This window comes from Rattus norvegicus, chromosome 4 (genome assembly GCF_036323735.1).
Source record: "Rattus norvegicus strain BN/NHsdMcwi chromosome 4, GRCr8, whole genome shotgun sequence".
Lineage (NCBI taxonomy): Eukaryota > Metazoa > Chordata > Mammalia > Rodentia > Muridae > Rattus > Rattus norvegicus.
In genome coordinates this window covers 182,866,072-182,885,703 of record NC_086022.1, presented here as the reverse complement: position 1 = coordinate 182,885,703, position 19,632 = coordinate 182,866,072, and the positions used below count along the sequence as shown (strand labels likewise).

Below are 19,632 nucleotides of genomic sequence, written 5' to 3'. Positions count from 1 at the left end.
CATTGTCTTTTGAGTTATCGTGGATAGAAAGCATTCAAACCATTCCATATTCTAGGATTCCAAAGAAACGGTCTACCCTATTTTCTCTGCAAGAACCTTTATCAATGCTAGACTGGAATCCAAGTAGCTTTGGGCAAGTACTTGTTTGTGACACCTCCCAGCACCTTTGGATTCCCTCTTCTACCTCCAGAGGCCCCTCCAGATCATCCATTCTTGCAGTGACTTTTCTTCTGAAGCTTAGTAAGTACCACATCAGGTACTTATCAGGGATGGCAAGAGGGTTCAGTGGGTAAAGGCACTTGCCTCCAAGCCTGACCACCTGGGACCCACATGGTGGAAGGAGAGAATGGACTCCTGCAAGTTGGCCTCACATCTCTATGTTTACAATGGCATGCATATACACCCACCACATATACACAACACACACTTGTTTAAAAACCTACTGTGTCTGCAGGATGCAGTGATCTAGAGGTACAGTCAATAGAGTCACAAGTTCAAGGACAGTCAGAAAACAAACAAAAACAAAACAGATTTAAACACTTCATCATTAAGATGCTAGTCATTTGCCCCAGAGCACCAAAAATTATAGAAGTGTGCCACCACTTTTCAGCTCTGATCAGCTTCGAAAAGGCAGAAGAAAAAGACAGGTAGCCACATCCCCAAAGAGTGGTATGAGCATGCTGCTTTAGGAGCCTGGCAACAAGCGGGAGGCTGCAGGGGTGCTGGGCCACCACTGAGCTGCTCAGGAGAGCACCCTGGGTTCTTTAAATTTTACGTGCTGGGGATTGAGCCCAGGGCCTCACGCTGGCTGAGCTTACGTTCTGTACTGAACTACACTCCTTGGATTCTGTAATCCCATCAGAAGTCTTCCTCATCAGCTCATTTATGGTGAGGATGGCCACACACACAGCTTTCCTGCAGAACCAGAGAAACAAGATGTTTCAGAAATCCCTGGGTCCCCAAGGGCAGGCCAGAACTGTGTTGTCACAGTAGTCCCTGGGTCCCCTCATTCAGGGGAACCCACTTCAAAACTGTCAGCTCTGAAAGTATAACAGACTGGATTTGCCACCTGCCGGTGGCTGTCACCTATCATGCTCTCCGTGTGCACAGGGTCTGCACAGGTCTGCAGTACTTCAGGTGCTCTAGAGCCCTAACATGAAGCTTTCCTTCCTTGCTCAGAGCTATGAAGCTGCGGTGACCCTGGACCCCGACCAGGCCCAGGCGTGGATGAACATGGGCGGCATCCGGCACATCCAGGTAGGCGTGGCACTCACTGTGTTCAGAGCCACTGTTCATTTTCTCTCTGAAAGAATTAGAGTACAGGCGTTCTAAACAGCAGACATCATGAACCCATTCTAAATGTTTCTAAATTAAACTCCATGCTCTGCTGATCATGAGGAGAGTCACATGTGCTGGGAAGAAAGCCACTCAACAGCAGTCGCAGTCTGTGTGCACTGACCCTAAGAAGCTTGCTGACACACCAGCAGTACCAGACTGTTAATTTAAATACTGCTTTGCTATTTCCTGTTTTTATTTTTATTTTTTATTATGTATATGTGAGCATGGATTTGTACATTTGAGTGCAATGCTCTCCAAGGCCAGAAGAGGGTGTTCATTGGTCCCCTAGAGCTGGGATTTCAGGCCCTAGTGAGATGTCCAACGTGGGTGCTAAGAACTGAATGTGGGTCTTCTGTAAAAGCATTATGCACTCTTCCCTGCCAACCCATCTCTACTGCCCCTTTAGTTTGTGTGTTGAAAATAATTTTTATTCCCTAACCTTTTAGTGGAAAGCACATTTGTCTGCTATAGTCGACATTCCCTGAAGCTAAGTTTGGGTGAGTCTTTCTGCCAAGAATGATTGAAAGTGACCCTGGGTGGGATTGTTGTTTATAGTCAATAAAGTCAAAGATATGTCATGATTCATTCACATCCATACTCATTCATCTCACCGGTATCTCTACCGAGCATCCATCCTGCGAGACCGGTGCACATCTAGACACTGAGCATGTAACAGTGATCAGACAAGCCAGAAAGTACTGTCCACTGGAGTCTGTGCTCCAGTTTGGGGTGACAGGCAGTAAATATACACATACTCACATGCCTAGAATATATCAGATGGTAAGACGCATGTGAGAAAAATAGAGAAAGACGAGAGTGTTGGCAGGGCTCTCGGAAGAAGGCTCCTGCAGAATGCAAGGAGCTGAAAGGATTGAGTCATGTGAACAAACAGGAGCACACAGAGGTCTGAGGCTGCAGGTACTCGGTGAGCTTAGGAAACGGCAGGCAGGAGCATGACCGGTCAGAGGAAAAGAGAAGGTAGAAGCTGAGGCCCAGGAGAGTGAGGCCTACAAGAGCTTCCCAGAAACTTGGGCTTCATGCCAGGTAAGCTGGGTCCCTGAAGGACTTTTCAAAGATGCCAAGGTCTGACTTGTTGAGCGAACTTGTCTGCATGCTCCTCTCAGACTCTACAGGGGTGCAGACTGTGGTGATGAGGATGTCCAGGGGCCTCCAGTGTTTTCCTTCCACAGGCACTGAGCACTGTAAGGCAGCAAAGGTACAGGGGCTTGTAGCTGTGCAGATAACACACCTCAGTGTGGGGGACGGCACACCTCGGTGTAGGGGATGGCACACCTCAGTGTGGGGGATGGCACACCTCAGTGTGGGGGGTTGGTACACAGATAGCAGACCTCAGTGTGGGGGACGGCACACCTCGGTGCAGGGGCTCGTGTGCACATGCTGCTCAGAACACAGAGCTGGTCTGCAGGACTGTGAGATGTTCAATGCACCTAGCTGTAAAACTTTCTTTAGAATAGTGCAATTGTTTAAATATTTAAGTTGTATGTTTAGTACTTGTTTTTTAAAAATTATGTACAATTTTCTCAGATGGAATATACCAAAAATCAAAGTTCAGTTGTTAATATGTCTATTGAGTGTACTATTTCCAAGTGTAACTAGCATCCATTTAAACTAGTCAGTGCTGTCCCTGCAGACATCATGGATTAGCCTGAGCAACAGGAAACTCCCACAGTCATGGCGTAACAGTCCTGTGGGTGAATTTGAATGATGTGTGGTGGGCACACAGCTTGGCAGTGTCACGCTGAAGCCACCATCACAGTCCAGGATATTATCATTAGGCATGCAGCAACAATCCTGGACTTGCTGTGTCTTTTGCAAGGAGTGTTCATCACAGTGCTACTCACCTTAACTGGCTTCTGCCCTGTGACTGGAGAGAGTGGGCTTCCAAGGGTTATGGAGGTGAAGAGTCGAAATATAAGGCCTTACATGGAGTGGTACAGATGGGGAGAAGACCATGAGAGTTGTGACCACACTAGGAAGGAAGGACACTCGTCACTCAATGTCCAAGTCAGTGCCTGTGACCTGAAGTGCCTCAGACATGGACAGTCAAGGCTAAATGCATTCACTCCAGCTTTCTCGGTGATGCTGCTGGTAATTGTATAGGGTTTTTTAGTGTGTCTGTAGTTTAACATGAGGTCAGCTACAGAATCTCCAATTTATGGTATCTTGTCTGCTCAGAAAGTGCCAGACTTTGAACATTTTGCACTTTTTGTGTTAGGGATATTCATTCTCTAGTATGTTCCATGAACTTCTACATAAAATGAAGTAGATGGGCTGGAACAACACCCTCTAAGAGGACTCCATCATCCAAGCCATATTTCAGAATACTATTTCAACGTGACCTGGTGATGACCGTCCGTAGAATGCTACTGTACAGTAGAAGGCTCTGTGGTGCCAAGCTTGCTCTGTGTCTCACTGTCTGAGGGGCAGAGCTGATAACAACAATGGGTCCAGGAAATGTGTCTGGTATGACCGATGGTTTTTGTCTTAATTAAAAGTCAGTTCTAGAAATCAGATCATTCCAGTTCCTACACAGCATAGAATTGGAGTCATTGACTTAATGGATATAATTGAAAAAGTAAACAAACAGGGTTTACAGTTGAATCAAGAAAAGAACAATTCGAGGGAGAGAAAGTAAACTAGATTTTGTCCAAAATAGCAGAGAAACCCAGCGATCTGAGACAATACCAAGGCTAAGGGTGAGACCCAAATTTAGGGTAGGTTTCAAGAACTTAAGAACCCACTATATGGGGTATTTTGAGAGCTCTTGGATCTAAAACCATGCAGGTGCCCACATACACACTACGCTTAGAAACCGGAGACTTGGAAGAGGACGCTGGAGTCAGCAAATAGCAACGCCGCAGAACGGGGCTCCTGTTCTGAGGAGTTGTGTCTGCCTCCATGAGCCATTACTGGTACTCAGGGCACAATTTCATTTCCACTTTAGCTTTTACCAGCTGCACACATAGACAACATGAATCACAGAAACTGAACAGTCTACCCAGTGATGGGGTGGCCACAGCATCCCGTGGGGGTTTCACTGTGGTATCAGGCAACACCTAAGCTCTTTCCACACAGTCACATGTGGGAAGATGCATCCATCTTGGTAAACATTAGCTGCTAGCCTAGAGAGGAGTTGTTTTAATTGTGATGGAAATGTGAAACATCTCTGGTGTCGACCCTCATGGGAGCTACAGCTGAGGATGATAGAAAATCAGTTCATAGTTTTAGGATGGGAATAAATTTGGCAGCTTCCTAGGGAAGGTCTAAACACATGCTCTAGATAGAGCAGACCACAGAAAGGGTCCTGTCAAAGGTGAGGCGGGGAATCTCTGGTGGTGTCTCTTACAGGAGTGTGGGTGACTCAAGAGTACCTGCGTCTCTGAAAGCCCCCTCAGCCGTGCTCTAGAGCCTCCTACCCAACTTCCAGGAGTCTCCTTCCTCAGCTCCCAGCAACTGTTTGCTGCTCTCATGAGCTTCCCGGGCCAGTGAGCAAAGGATACAGATCTGCAAGGCTGCACCAGATGAAGAAGATGATGCATTAGGCAATAGAAAGAGGAATAGGAAAAAGTCTCTAGTTCTGCCCAATTGTCAGTGGCCATTTGGACCCAGGCACACTGGTCTTAGAGGTATTAAACAGATGAGTATTGACAGAATGCTCAGCATGTCAGAGGTCATGTTCCTTCTGCCCTTCTGCGGTGGCTAGCTGGTGCTTTTCGCCAAATACGATGGCTAGGAGATAAATCTAAGTCCATCTTTAAATATTTTAAAGTTATTATTTTGTGTGTATGCGTCTTTTAACTGCATGTATGTGCACCATGTGCGTGCAGTGTTCACAAAGGTCAGAAGAGAGTGTTGGATCCCTTGAACTGGAGTCACCGGTGGTTATGGTTGTGAGCCATCATGTAGGTGCTGTGATGGCTCCAAGTCTATCTCTTTAATTGAGTCTTTTCATTGTGTAAAGCTTTCGGTAAAGGCTGCTTTTGTGTTTCAAAGTAAAAATCAGAACAAACTAAGATAAAACGGGTATCTGTTTAATTATTTTCTCTCTCCTCCAGGCCCCACCCTAAGCCTATTTGCTTACAGAGAATAGCAGATCTGTGCTAACCTGCTGAGAACACTATAAAATGGTTCTCTTTTCTCCATACTGAGAAAGCTGAAATCTGTTTCTGCCATTGAAACTTATGCTGTAACCATCAGCCTCCACATTTCCCCAGCTGGCTGGTTCTTAAAACAAATGGATTCTCCCAAAGCACCAAGAGATAAGGATGAAAATATCCACGGATATTTTCCATGGTTTCCTGAGGGGAGCCTTGGTTACTGGCAGTCAGAGGAAGGGAGGTCCCTTCTCTGTGTTCAGAGGGTTGTACTGAACGGAGTCTTGCTCTCTTTCTTTCCCTGCAGGGAAGCTATGTGCCTGCAAGGGTCTATTATGAGAGAGCCCTGAGGCTGGTACCAGAGAGCAAGCTGCTGAAGGAGAATCTGGCCAAGCTGGATCGCCTGGAGAGGAGGTTACAAGAAGTCAGAGAGCGGGATCAAACATAGATCAAAAAAGGACAGTCACGTGGGACTCAGCAGGCTGGAAGAAGACAGACTTGGGGAGGCCTTGCTTACCCTCAGCAGGCTCTCCTGATGGCACAGTGGGAGACGATCACTGATGACTGTGCTGAAAGAGTTGTTTCCATGAAGAGAAACAGCAGAGGGGAGCAGACTGTCTGCAGGGAAGGGGGATAAGCAAGTGCATGCTTGGCCGGCTCCTGTGTGACTCCCAGTCCCCAGGATATTAAGCAGTGCTTTGGCAGCAGATAGTGACCTCCATTCTTACTATAGCCCAGAAATACAGAGACCCGAAGTCCTGTAAACACAGCAGTTGTTCCTAAGAAAGCATGTATTCTCTGAAGTCAGCCCTTGTGAAATCTAGAGCAAGTTCAGTTAATTCTCAAGAATCTAGAATTGGTGGTGAAGAGAGCATTGGTAGAGCCTGTGGAGTGCAGGGGAGCAGAGCACTTGATAGCTGGGCTTGGGCTAATATCCCCCAAGGGTATCATTAAGCACCTTTGGAGAAGTACATTAAATTCTTCTCTGGTATATGGGGTTTTTTTTTTTTTTTTGGTTTTTTTTTTCTTTTTCTTTTTCTTTCTTTCTTTTTTTTTTTTAGTGCCTAAAACACCAAGATGGAATCTTCTAGAATTGTATGTGGCTATGCTTATCTCTATAGAAAATCAGAGCTCCCCATCCTTGATTCTCTATGGAAATGTTTTAAATGTTTGAACTGTATTCCAAGAGTTGTTTCTCCACGCTGAACCTTCTGAGTGCATTAACCATGAGGTTGGGACCCTGAAATGTATTGCTCAGGTGGGGAGCTGCCGGCTGCACTCTGCGTAGAAGTGTTAAAGGGTCGGGCCAGAGAAGGACTCTGCTTTATTCTCGTAAGGTCAAGATTGTGAGGTTTATTGTTTCTGAATGATATATTTGAGCACTGAGGAATCTTTACATTATATTACAGAATTCCTCACAGACTCTAGAGGGAAGAGTATTCTGTCACTGACTTTTGAGGTTTAGTGAGGATTCTGTATTTAAAACGCAAGTGAGTTTGGAGACGTCATAGAGAATACTCTAAAACTCTAGGATGAAGTCTAAATTCATAATTTTTTAAAAAAATATATTTATATTTGAAAATAAGGAAGGCAAAGTTGAAATCACAATTGACATTATTTTTGGTGTTATTTATTGTATAACTTATAAAATATTTAATATATATCCACAATTCTTGTTTTTTTTTTTAGCCTCTGTACATAGTCATTTTGATGGCAGCTCTCAAAACCATGTGTATGAAAATTGCAAAATGGGAAAGCTTTGACAGTCTCCCCAAATCCTATTGGTTGTTTTCCATTAAAACTAATGGAGTTAGGGTCAGCTTGGTGTTTGGGGAGTGAAGGAGTTAGAAGGGCTCATCACTGAAAACAAAGACACCACAGGCCATGCAGGTCGTGATGCAGAGGCACTGTCTCAGACGTGACAGCTAGAGACCAAAAGCATCTGACCACAGCAGCCAGGCCCGAGAGAAAACCTCTGCTTCCTAAGGCAGGATGCAGTGCCTCTGTGTGTTATTTTTGTAGCAGGTAAAGTTGAAAATGTATGTGGAAAGGCGTGGTGAGAGAGTTTGATCCAATACACACCTGCTTTTGGGGGGGGCAGTTTTCGTTACCTGGCTTCTGCCAACATTATATAAATTATATCATAAATTGATCTGGAATCTTATTTTCTTCCATCTAAATGGAATTTTCCCCCATATAAGTCTTTAGTCCTAAGGTCAGAAAATGTACTATAGTGTTTATTATAAAATAATCCATAGCCCCTAAATTGGATGGCAGGGACTCTTGGTAAAAGTCACCTCTCAGTCATAATAGTATTTAACAGAATGAATGCATTAAAAAGTAATGGGACAGCTTGAACTATGACATTTGACAGGACTTCGCCTTACTGACAGTTCTTCAGAAGGTCTCAGTATACATTCGTTAGAATAATTCAAAAGGCAATTACAACGGAAACCTTTCAGAGGAGAAAAGGCCACATGGCATCTAGGAGACTGCCGTATCTGGGCCTCTCTTCTTTCCCATTTGTCTGCCCACTTTGGCATCTCCTGGAGCAGTGAAAATAAAGCACTGTCCACAAAGAAAAGCAAAGTCAGCTTGCTTTGTTGGCCCAGATATTCTGGATCCTCTATTGAAATGAACCAGTGAGGTGGTTTCCATGGCTGAAACATTTCCTGTGAGAAAATCAATTGCAGACTGGTTGAGTGTATTTTGTTGAGTGTATTTTGTAACATGCTATTTGGTCCTTGTGATGTGGAATAGTCATCTTTATCACAGCAGAAACAGCCTGGCATGTCATGAAAATGCTCCTGTTTTGCCATTAGCAGGCGTGTGCTCCATGGTTGACTGGAGAGCTGTTTCTGAAGCCTTGGCACAGATCTGGCTTTGTCCTAGTGGTGTCTTATCATCCATGCTGAGATCAGACCCAGGACCTTGTACACTCCAGGAAGCACTCTCCCCCTGAGCTCTGTCCTCGGCTAAATTTATTCTTAATGTTTGTTTGTTTGTTTGTTTGTGTCCGGCCCTGCGTCTCAGAATTCTGAAATACGCCTTAGGTAGGAAGGAGTCAAAAAACAAATCAGGATTTGCTTTGCCTGTTCTGAACCCCAGCATTGCATTCCTGAAGTTCTTCTTAAATACAGAGCCCTTGCGTACATCCTTGTAGCCCTTCCCACCACCATTCCTTTTCAGACCTGTCTTTATTCACCTAAGCGACAGTCCGTTCATGTGCCCATTGACATACAAGTTAATAGGAATGGCCTGGGGATCCTTTGGTTAGGACTTTTCAAAATGATTCAGATGATATTAATGTCATTTATAAAACCTGGTTTGGTGGTGGAATGCAGGTAAATGGACCAAAAATGTGGAGACCATGGGGAAATAGTGCTCTTTGAGGCCTGGGGCCCTTGTTTGTTTGTGTGGATCTGGGGTTGGAACTTCATGCATGCCAGGAGACCTTCTATCACTGGCTACCAGTGACAGCTCAGCCCCAGAGTTGTTTCTTTTGAAGCTTGTCACAATGCAAAGAGATCCTATATTAGCATGCAAGTTCTCTTTTGAAGTCTACAGCAGAATTTCACAGGCTTCTTTACAGCTTTCAGCCAGACTAAATAAAAATTCCAAACCACACTATAGAAGCTAACCTGGGGTGACTGAACCAAGGGAGAAAAGAAAGTAAATGTCTCATTTCTTGTGATTGTTAGCAGACAGTTTATATCCTTCTGATTACAGAGCAGCATGGGTAGTAATGAGGCCCTCCCTCCAGCACAGGGCCTCACAGCACTGGCTGCATTTAGAGAACTAGGACCCTTCCACACTCCCTAAGACCCAGCTCTCTGGTGATAGCAAAGCCCTGCAGGGCTGAGCACTTTAACTAAGGAGGTTTGTGACTTTTACCAAGGGGATTTCTGTAAAATGACTTAAAGAATGAGTCATTGCTCCATGGGTTGGTCAAGTCCTAGACGTACCGGCAGGTGGCTAAGTTGGGTGGCTTTATGCTTGTAGCAACTGGACTACAATTTGCCCTTCTATTTAGACGATGCTTGGGTATCAGATGGAAAGGCACTGCCTTGCCATGGGCACCTACCAGGCAAGGTGCCAAAGATAACAAATGAAAAAACAGAACCCTGATTTCTCTGGGCTCTTAGAAGTCGCCCCGGCTCAGTGTTTGCCTCTGCCTGGCACAGACTCTGGGCTTTGTCGTTTGGTTCTTGACTATACTTATTCAAAATGGGGTTTTGTTTTGTTTTGTTTGTTTTGTTTTGTTTTATGAGCCAGGTGATGACGGTGCACACCTTTAATCCTAGCACTTGGGAGGCAGATGCAGACAGAGGCAGAGGCAGAGGCAGAGGCAGAGGCAGGCAGAACTCTTACAGGCCAGCCTAGTCTACAAAGTGAGTTCCAGGATAGCCATGGCTACACACACACACACACACAACCACAAATCAACAGCAACAACAATAACAAAACACATGCTCATACAAACTTTTTTTTTTAAAGAATCCTAAGCAAAAATGCCTTTCTTTTCTCTGTCTGTGGCTAGTCCACCCTGGAGGATAAGACTTCTGACAGGAACGATACACGCACGTAGCTGGGCTGAGGAGTTAGGTTGTTCTTGCTTTGTTTTCGTATTACAGTTTCGGTTATAGGTTAGTCTTGCCCAAATACAGCAAAGCCCAAGTATCTAAATGGCATCCTTTTATGTGTAAAACTATAGATGTCTTTCAAACCTTACTTCCGGACAGCAACTGTGTAAGCTAAGGCTATGGAATACTGAAAACAGTGGTGGAAATGTATAATTCTTGCCCTTATTCTGAGTTTTTCAATGCAAAGCATGTTGTATAGTTCTGAAAACACTTGCAGTGTTTTTGTTTCTGTGAGCTTATTGTTCTGAGAGAGCAGATTAATAACTGTAGTACAAACCATGACTTCCTATCAAAGAGAGACCAGAGAATAGAAAAAAATATGTGAAGCCGTCAGATTAACTCATGTGAAAATACTCTATTTTGATCACCCGGACTCTTCTGATTAAAGCCACCAGGGCATGTAACTTTAAAAACAAGACAGTGCCTCACAGTGCATAGTCCTGGTCTGATTGCAAATGTAGGTCGTCAGCTGTTGTAACTAGAAACACCTGCATGCAGAGACCCAGGCTACCTTCTCCACTGTTGGGGGCACACTCTATAGTCACAGTGAATCCGGAAGTTCCTAATGTGCGTATCCTTTGGGAGTTTTTTAGCTGTCGGCCCATTATGGGGGCACACTAGTTCAAGATTAGTGCTTCAGAGTTCTAATCCTATCATCACTCTGAGGAGCTGCATCACTGAGGCAGGGTGGCCTTTCTCAGTGGAGCCTGGCCCCCATGAAGCACCGTCCTGTCCAATGGTTCCGGGAAACACCATGAGCCTCTCCAATGCTTTGAAAAGCACTACGCATCTGTGGAGATAATGATCTTGCTCCCCCCACCCCGTTATTCTTGGTAGTGAGCACCACAACCACAAGACACATAAACAACCCCGGGAAGGATTGGGTTGTCCAGATATGTAACATGACAAGAGCAGTTAACTCTTACTTTACATCTGTGTGCTTAAAGTTCTTACAGTGACCCTGTCAGGTTCCTGGGAGAAAAGATAACGTTCCTTCCAGGGGACTGGGGCGTCTGCAGAGGCCAGGGCTGGTTTTGACTGTGTGGAAATCGCTGTGTTGCTGTCAGGACCTGTTCTTTGTTCCTATTGCTCAATGTTCCTGTTTTGGGTGATCGTGTATAAATGTACACCTGCGTTATTTTTGCTATGCTGCTTAAAGTATTCCTCCATATAAGTCTGACTGTATACTTTGCCTAAGTCTTTCAAAAATAAAATTTATGTAAATGTCTATTTTATATAAAACATGGTAAAATAAGAATTCTGTCTGGCCTCAGTCATGTTCTCTTATTAGATTTCATCAATAGTCTTTTTTGCTAGTAAATCTGGGCTCCAAAAGTAAAGATGGCCGGTCCTTATCTGTCAGGCACCTGGTCCACAGGACTGCCTACTTCTCTTCTGCAGGAGGCTCTGCCCTTGTCTCTCTTGGCAGACATCTCCAGGGAGACTGCCCTCTGCTGGCTTTGTGGGGGTCTTTGGGCCTTTTTCATGCAAACAGAAGTTAGAAATCAGGGGTTCAGCTCTACCTAGACCCAACACACACACATTCCCCCTCTCCCTCTCCCTCTAGCTTCGGACTTTACCTCATGCAACTTTATGCACCCCAATTAGCCTCTGTGTTATCCTTCCTCTTCCTCTGCTTGCTAGCTTTTGCTGATTCTGTCTTCAAGCTCACTAATGAGTGGGGACACAAGCATCCTATCACTAACACAAAAGGGGTGAAACACCACAAACTCCATCAAAACTCAGGGCCAGGTCGGGGCAGGAGGAAACCAGAAACACAAAGATGACAGTGAAGCCGGAAGATCATGAGGGACACTGTCTCCAGATCTGTGACAGATGCAGCCCCATAGTACCTTGGGTGGAATCAAACAGCACTTTCAGCTCACCTTCCTCACTTGGTGTCGGCAGTGTGTGGACACAGAGGCTGAAAATAACCGGGAAACCATAGGGCCTCTGCCAGGGGACGGACTGCTGCTGCTGCTGTTGCTGCTGCTGTTGCTGCTGCTGTTGTTGCTGCTGCTGCTGCTGCTGCCCTTTGACCCCCATAGAACATAGGTGATGGAGGCTCCTGGATTCCGCTACCAGGTAAGGATCACATCTCTATGGCTACTCTGAATTACCTGTAGTTGTGGCCAGTATGGCCCAAAGGAAGGCCTGCCTTGGTGAAATGCTTTGAACTGGAAGTTTGCAAGCTTCTCCCTTAGACTCTAGTGGTCCCAGTGTCTTCAGTTCCAGTTCTCGATCCAAATCTAGTGCCAGAGGCATGGCTGGTTCTCTCCTGCCTTGGCTTTCTCCTGTTAGGGCAGCACAGGGGCAGATGCAGGGTCTTGAGCAAGCTCTGATCAACCTGAGCTGGCTGTGGCATGTTCTTGTAAGAATCCTGAAGAAATTAAGGGGGGTTTCTTACAGTTGAGTGATTTGGGGGCCTCTGAGCCAGGCTGGGGAATCTGACTGAGATCTTGACAAAGTAAAGCCTTAAATTAAGCACAGGTTCTGTGTGCGAGTATGACCACTTGTGTGGGTTCCTGCAGCACTGAGGTGTGGAATCCTAGAGGCTGATAAAAAAAATCAGGGAAATGGCCTGGAATCTTTCTCTGTTCCCCAGAATAGTAGTTGGGGAATCTCCATATTTGGTGGATGTTAGGTCTGAACAGTGATACCCATGACTTTTTATTTTTTTAAATGCTCTTTTAGAACAAACATTTATTTTCTGTATATGTAGGTAGGAATGTATACACATACACATATGCACCACATGCATGCAAGCACCCAGAGAGGCCAGAAGAGGGCACCAGATCTGGAATTGGAAGTTACAGGCAGTGGACCTGAACCCAGCAATATTCTTGAGGCAGAGGGATCTTTATGCTGTATACCTTAATATTCTAGTACAGCAAAACAGATGTAAAAGTAATTTTTATTCTCCTGAAGTAGTGTCATCGTCATCCCGGAGGCTTACTGCCTCTGTCTGCTAACCTAGACCTACTCCTGGAAGCTTCTACCCTCTGTGTATAAATCTTATCTAGGCCTAGAATGTTTTCTGCCTCCAAGAATCACTGCTGAATAAGCTCGCCTCTTCCCAGTTCTTTCTGAACTCTCACTGGATGGTTCAACTCAGCTGTTCTGACTCAAACTCCTCTACAAGCTGACAGATTCAATCCAGCTTTTCTGAGTTTCTGACTGAATTGTTCCTCTTTGCCTCATACTGACATTGGTAATATATTCTAATCCTCTGTCTCCTTCCCGTTCTCTGGCTTGTTCTCTCCCTGCAACCTGTCTCTGTAAAACTCTGATAAAACCGCCTCCTTCCTTCCTCCTCTGTGCTGCTCTCTTAAGTAGCTTCCCTTTTCTCTCTCTTCTCATGAGAGTTGGACAGCCTATCCTGTCAGTTCTTTCTCTGATTTGTCACTTTGTCTGCCACTCAATTAGACATCACTTTAAACATGGGTACTTCCCTCTATAAACTACCTTTATTGTTTGGGATTAAAGCTATATACTAAGGGTATGTCTGTATTCCAGACAGAGGGATTAAAGGTGTCTGCTAAGGTTGACCCACACCACGTCTAGAAGTGCCTCGCCCCCATAAACAACACAATCTCATGTTTTACAGTGTGATCAAATAACCTGCAGCAAAAGGACCTGTTGTATTCTTGCTCTATCTTTGTGGGAACTTGGATGCTTGTATTCTTGCTGTCTGCCTCAACTTTACCAACCTTGTACTCTCCCAGGGTTGCACTTCCCATGTGAAAGGGGAAGGTTGCCATGGGAAATAAGGCAGAATCAGGAGCTGTCACAGGCTCCTTTTCCACTGACAGTCACGGGATGCCTGACTAGCCAGCGCTGTTGACTGGTGCTTCCAAGACAGCAACGTTACGCCCTCCCATGGGGCTTTGAATCTACTCTATAGCCAAGACAGACCTTGAATCTGGGATACTCCTGCCTCAGCTTCCAAGCAGCTAGCTAGCATTATAGGCTTAAACTTCATGTCTGTGTAGTAGATTGTACAGAAAGAAGAATTAAGCCAGCCATAGTAGAACACATCTGTAATCCCAGGAGCCCACAGGAGCCTGAGGAAGAATGATTCCAAGGTAAAGGCCAACCTGACCTACATATAGAGCAAGAAAAGCCTGTCTTTAACAAAGAAGAATGACTTAAATGTTTTCTTACTGCCAACCAATGATTTAAAGGGTGACTTTGAAAATAAAATGAGTCTCCCCATTAAGAGTGCCCAGCAGATAATGGCTGTAATGATGGTCTCTGATATGAGAGCATTACCCTCCACAAGGCACTCTGTAACGGGTGTTAGTGCTCTTAATAAAGGGCATCTTGAATCCCATGACTGAGCTGGTGTCTTCAAGCGTGAAATGGAAATGAGGCTAGTTATGGCCAGAACCAAGATCCCCGCCTGTGTTCAGGAACCTGCTTTGAATAGAGTACTGAAAAATAAGCGCAGTGACTTTTCCTGAGATGAAGAGTCTGGAAATAATGGGAGGTTAGTCTCCAAGCAGAAGTGCTGGTGTATGGTTGGCATTTGGTGGGTCTGGTCCCTAGACATCTCTTCATTTGGGGACTTTGATATGGTAATGTGCTAGATATCCAAGTTTACTTTTTAAAGACTTATTTAGTTATTCTGTGTCTATGAATACTTTTCCTACATGTGTGTTTGCAAAAAGCATGCTTGCTGGATATCCTAGGAAGTCAGAAGGGACTGGAGTTACAGTTGTGAGCTGCCATGTGGGTGCTGGAAATCCAAACTGTCTTCTTCAGGATCTCTAGACCATTGTGCTGTTTTCCAGCCATAGATTCAAGTTTTAAACGTCATTTTAAGGTCATCAAAGGCATCAAAACATTACATTTGTAGGTGGAGTAATTTTCATAAAGTAAACGACTTTGTAACTGACCCCTTGGATCGAAAACCTAAATGAGCTTCCAACATGCGTAACCCATGCCTGCCTCTGTGCTTTTCACTCCCCTACAAGTAGCCAGTGCCCTGGATCCTAATAACATGGGGAGTGTTGCCTATTTGTGAACTGAAGACTTTCAACCCATTTCTTGGTTCTTAGGACCTGTTAAAATGTGTCCTGGGAAGCCTCCCTGTCAGACATGTTGTTACGGTCTGAAATGAACCCAAACCACAGCTATTTTATTTTCAATGCAGGGTTTTTCTTATGTATTCTCAAAACTCATAAGAATACTTATGTATTCTTAATACTGTCAAAAAAGCCTTATTTTTTTTCTTGAACTGAAAATACTTGTGATATTTAGTAAGGGCTCCAGAGATGTTTTATGGAAAAGGAGGGAATACAGCAGTCCAGGATTGAGGGTTATTGGGCCTTGAGGAAGCAGAGCAAAGGCTGACATGGAGAAATGGTCCCCATGCCTCTCACAGCACGGAGCATAACTGGGCTAATTTCCTAGGTAGTGTTTGTGCTTGAAGTTCAAATCCTCTGAGAAGGAACCATGGAAAGACATCAATTGATAAGCTGTCTGGGTTAGTGAAAGCCATAATCGCAGGGGAGTAAATGTTTTCCTTCTTTGTTCCACATTACAAGGCCACTCTGACATGTTGTACTAGAATCTGAACTGAGCTTTAGACGAACAACAAAGTTTGATTAATTTACAATTCTTAGTCCGACATAATAAACTTGTCTCAGAACAAGTTTACAACTTAACAAAGACTGGCTCTTATAAGGTACGTCTTTCTGTGTTTATGAGGGTTTAAAACAGCCTTTGAAAATAGGTTATTTCTTTTTTCAGTTGGCACTTCCCTTAACTTCTTATATTCAATCTTGTTCATTTTTCTTGGCATTTTGTGGAAATTAGGGTGGCTCTGGAAACTTCATCTGGATAAGTAGCTATGGACTCTAGATCCAGAGTATGTGTGAATGTATAACCAGGGTCTGTGGCCCTTTGATGGTGGCTGCTACAACCCATGTCTGTATCTTTGAGATGGTGGCTACAGTAACCTGGGTATGCAGCTCTCAGATGTTGGCTGCTATAACCACAGGCCTACAGCTCTTGGACAGAAGCTGCTTTTGTTCTGACTACACATTGTGCTCTGGTTTTCAGTGTTTTTAATTCGTCCTCTGACCAAACACAGATCCTGCCTAACTTGAGACAACAAATAGAAACAAAACAACAACTGCCACCACACTGCAGATAACAACTCCTCAGGTGACCCAGAGACTCATCTAGAAAGAACATTCAAAGTCTGTGGTAGGAAATTTTCTTTGGAAAACCTTAAACTGTGAGTTTCTTCTAGTCGGTGGAAGCTAGAGAAGAGAGTCTTTGTGATATTCTTTGTGGATTTCACATCATATACCCCAATCCCATTCATCTCTCCATTCACCCTTCACCCCCAAAACTTCCCTACCAAAAGAAAACAAACAATAATAATAATAAATACCCAGTTTAAGAAAACTCATCTCACCGTGGAAGCCGTGATATGTCACACAATACACCCTTTTCCTAAACAGCTTTAACCGTAAAAGTTCATTGTGTTGAGTCACTGGTCTGACTCAGGTCTCTGCTACCTCGTCAATACTGGATCCTCATTAGGACTTGTCACGAATATCCTGTTGTTGCCCTGTGCCATGCAGCTTTGGGTCTGTAAGACCGGTCCTTTCATGGTCTCCAGCAGTTTATGGATGAGGTAGATGGGTTTATGGATGGGGTAGGCCAACTCAAAGCCCTGTCTCTGGGCCTGGATGGAAGCTAAGTTGGTCAGCCCACCAGCTCCCCTGCTCCCAAGCCATCAGGACCAGCTCTCGTGCACTGCCCTAGGTCAACAGCTTTGGTTGGCAAAGGTCTTGCAGCTATGAATAGGCGCCTGGTGCTGGAGAAGTGCACAGAATCACTTAAACTCATACCAGAGCCCTGGGCCTTAGCCTTCTGCATGTCTTCTGTGTTAAGATCCCGGGTGTGAACGATAAAGACTGTCATCAGAATCAACTCTGCTCTTAATTCTCCTCCAACAGCTGTTGTCTTTGCCTGAAGGATTTTGGATTTTAGTTAAAAAAAATAGCAAATGGAGGGTCAGGTGTGTGTCATAAACTTTCAGGAACACAGAAGTTCCGTAGTCCACCACCCATGTTTTACGGGTTGTTATTCTTTTCCTTCTCACCCACCTCTGTCTCTCCATGACCTATATACACACCAAACTCCAGATGATGACTAGGAGCAAAGATAATTGAAAAGGCCAGCAGGATGTGGTGGCACATAATGTAATCTAGAACTCGGGAGGAGAGGCAGGAGGACCACTGGAAGTTCAAGGCCAGCCTGCTCTGTATAGCAAGAAAAGGAATGAAGACAGGATGAGAGGGGATGAAGCCCATGGAACTTGATTTTTGTGACCTCAGTTAAATGAATTATTTTTATTCTACCTTTTGTTTTATTTGCTTGTTGGCCACATGTGACCCTATAGCCCAGGGTGCCCCATAAATGATTGAGTTTGAGTTCCTGTGCAACCATACAGAAGTCAGTAAGTGGTGTTGATAACAGTAATTTTATGTATTCTTTGAGTTACTTCATTCAAGATGCCAAAAATTGGCATTGAGAATGGTAAAGATGTTTCTCTGTTGTACATGTTCAAAAATTCTTAAGCACGGCAAAGAACTTCCACATGTTTGTCTATGTGAGCATGCTGCTTTGCTTAGTTCTTTCACTACTTTTTAAGATGTTAGGACCATGCATCTCGATACTAACCCACTCCCACTTTGCTGTTCATACAGAAGGATTAACAAATCTGGGCACCTGAGACTGCTATCCCCATTTATAAGAAGAAAGTGACTGGCTGGAGATGGATGGTGTTAAGAAAATTTGTACCAAACCACATATCCAGGCAGATTTTCTATGGCAGATTCATGTTGAGAAAGAGTACAAAGATGAACTGAAACCTCTGAAAGATCGTGCAAAGCACACTGAACTAGTCTCTTTGAGTGGAGAACGAACTTAATTATTTTGCCTTATTAACCTTATCCTAACTAGAGGAGAAGATACAACAAGAATAGAGCCTAGGTAGCCATTCATTTACTGTTAGATCAAAACAGATGAAGAAATATCTGCTTAGGCTACAATAGTCATCCAGATAAAATGAACCCTTCCGAAATAACAGGCTGAGGCACTGGGGTAGAACCCTGAAGCTCTTCATCTCCTGTAGGCCTGCTGTTATTCTGCTGTTTGCCAAAGTGTGTGTGCAGGGTTCCCCTGCTGGATGATGAGTTCTCTGAGGAATAGCAAGGGGTGGGGGGCATCAAGGATGCACTCACAAACTAATGGGTTAGATGTGACTATATCAGAGATTTCACTCTGTAAATGCTCATTTTCCCCCCACTAATGAAACAGAGAGAATAAGCAAGACACCAGATGTGCCCTTGAATGAAGCTAGATGAAAAGTGAAAGGCATGTCCCAGTAGGATCAGCAAACTGTTCTTTGCCAGACTTTAACCATGGGTTCCGAATCTAATCATTTCTCCCAGCAAGATAAATGGCTGGCTAACTGACTGAGGCTTCAGGGAACAGGTCTTCAGGTGCGTTGCAACTCAGCAGCTGTCCTAGTTTCATTTCTGTCACTTGTTTTAGCTCACAGTTCCCAGTCACTGTCTATTAGTGAGAGAGAGAGAGTCAAGGGAACTCTGAGCAGTCAATCAAAACACAAACACATCGAGAGCATGAAGAAACTGATGAAACCCATGCTGCCTGCTTGCTTTTCTCTTGGCTAGCTTTCTTTACTTACACACTGCAGGATCTAGACAATGAAACGGTGCTGCCCTCAGCCAGAGTGGGCCTCTTTACCTCAGTTAGCACACTTCCTCAACTGAGTCTCTCTTCTCAGATAGGTCTAGGTTGTGGGATGACGACACTTACACTTATCACAGGAGCACATGGTGAAATCCACTGTGCCATTTCTGAGAACGCTTTGAATCTCCAAATTGATTTAAATTTCACCACAACAATCCTCTCAAGAAATCAAGAACACAGGACAAATTAAGTGTAATGAACTCTTTCCATTTTCACACAAGAACATGTATCCAACTGGAACAAGGACTGATTCTCTTTCTAAAATCCCAGATCACTGGTGCTCATGACAGTGACTCTCCCTTATGTAACATGGTCTGTGGCTTTCAGATCTTTTGAATTCCAGAATTTTGAATGTCACATGTTCTGTAACTGGGGCAAAGCTGGAACCCCAGAGCATTGATGCTGATTACACCCCTACTGGGTCATAGAGAATAGCTGGAGTGTCTGTGGATGTTCAGAATTGCACTAAACATCAGTAAAGCCTTCCTGTTAGAACTGAGACTCAGTTCTACTTGGAAAGAAAGCCATAGTGAACAGAGAGTGACAGATAACCAACATTTCCTGGAACTAAGGTTTTATTTTTGCTTTGGGCATTTTCCAGGAAAGCAGCTCATACATGATTAAAAATGAGTTTTTGAGGGAGTTAGAAGCAGGAGGATCAGGAATTCAAGACCATTTCCTTTTGCTGCACAGTGAATTGAGGAACAGCCTGGGCTACAAGAAGACCATGCCTGAAGCAA

General features: G+C 44.4%; 1 protein-coding gene across 4 annotated transcripts in view; it reads left to right on the top strand.

Moving 5' to 3' along the window:
• Nucleotides 1-11,354, top strand: part of Tmtc1 (transmembrane O-mannosyltransferase targeting cadherins 1) — a 215,059-nt gene extending 203,705 nt beyond the window's left edge. For 3 of the 4 annotated variants that reach the window (XM_039108900.2, XM_039108899.2, XM_063286870.1), the window contains 2 exons: nucleotides 1,180-1,257; nucleotides 5,761-11,354. In XM_039108900.2, coding sequence (XP_038964828.1) covers nucleotides 1,180-1,257; nucleotides 5,761-5,901 — 219 coding nt within the window. In that variant the 3' untranslated portion in view covers nucleotides 5,902-11,354. Of the gene's footprint in view, nucleotides 1-55; nucleotides 1,160-1,179; nucleotides 1,258-5,760 lie in introns of those variants that run through there. The other variant, XM_063286869.1, reaches the window with a different exon arrangement.
• Nucleotides 11,355-19,632: the final 8,278 nt, after the last annotated feature.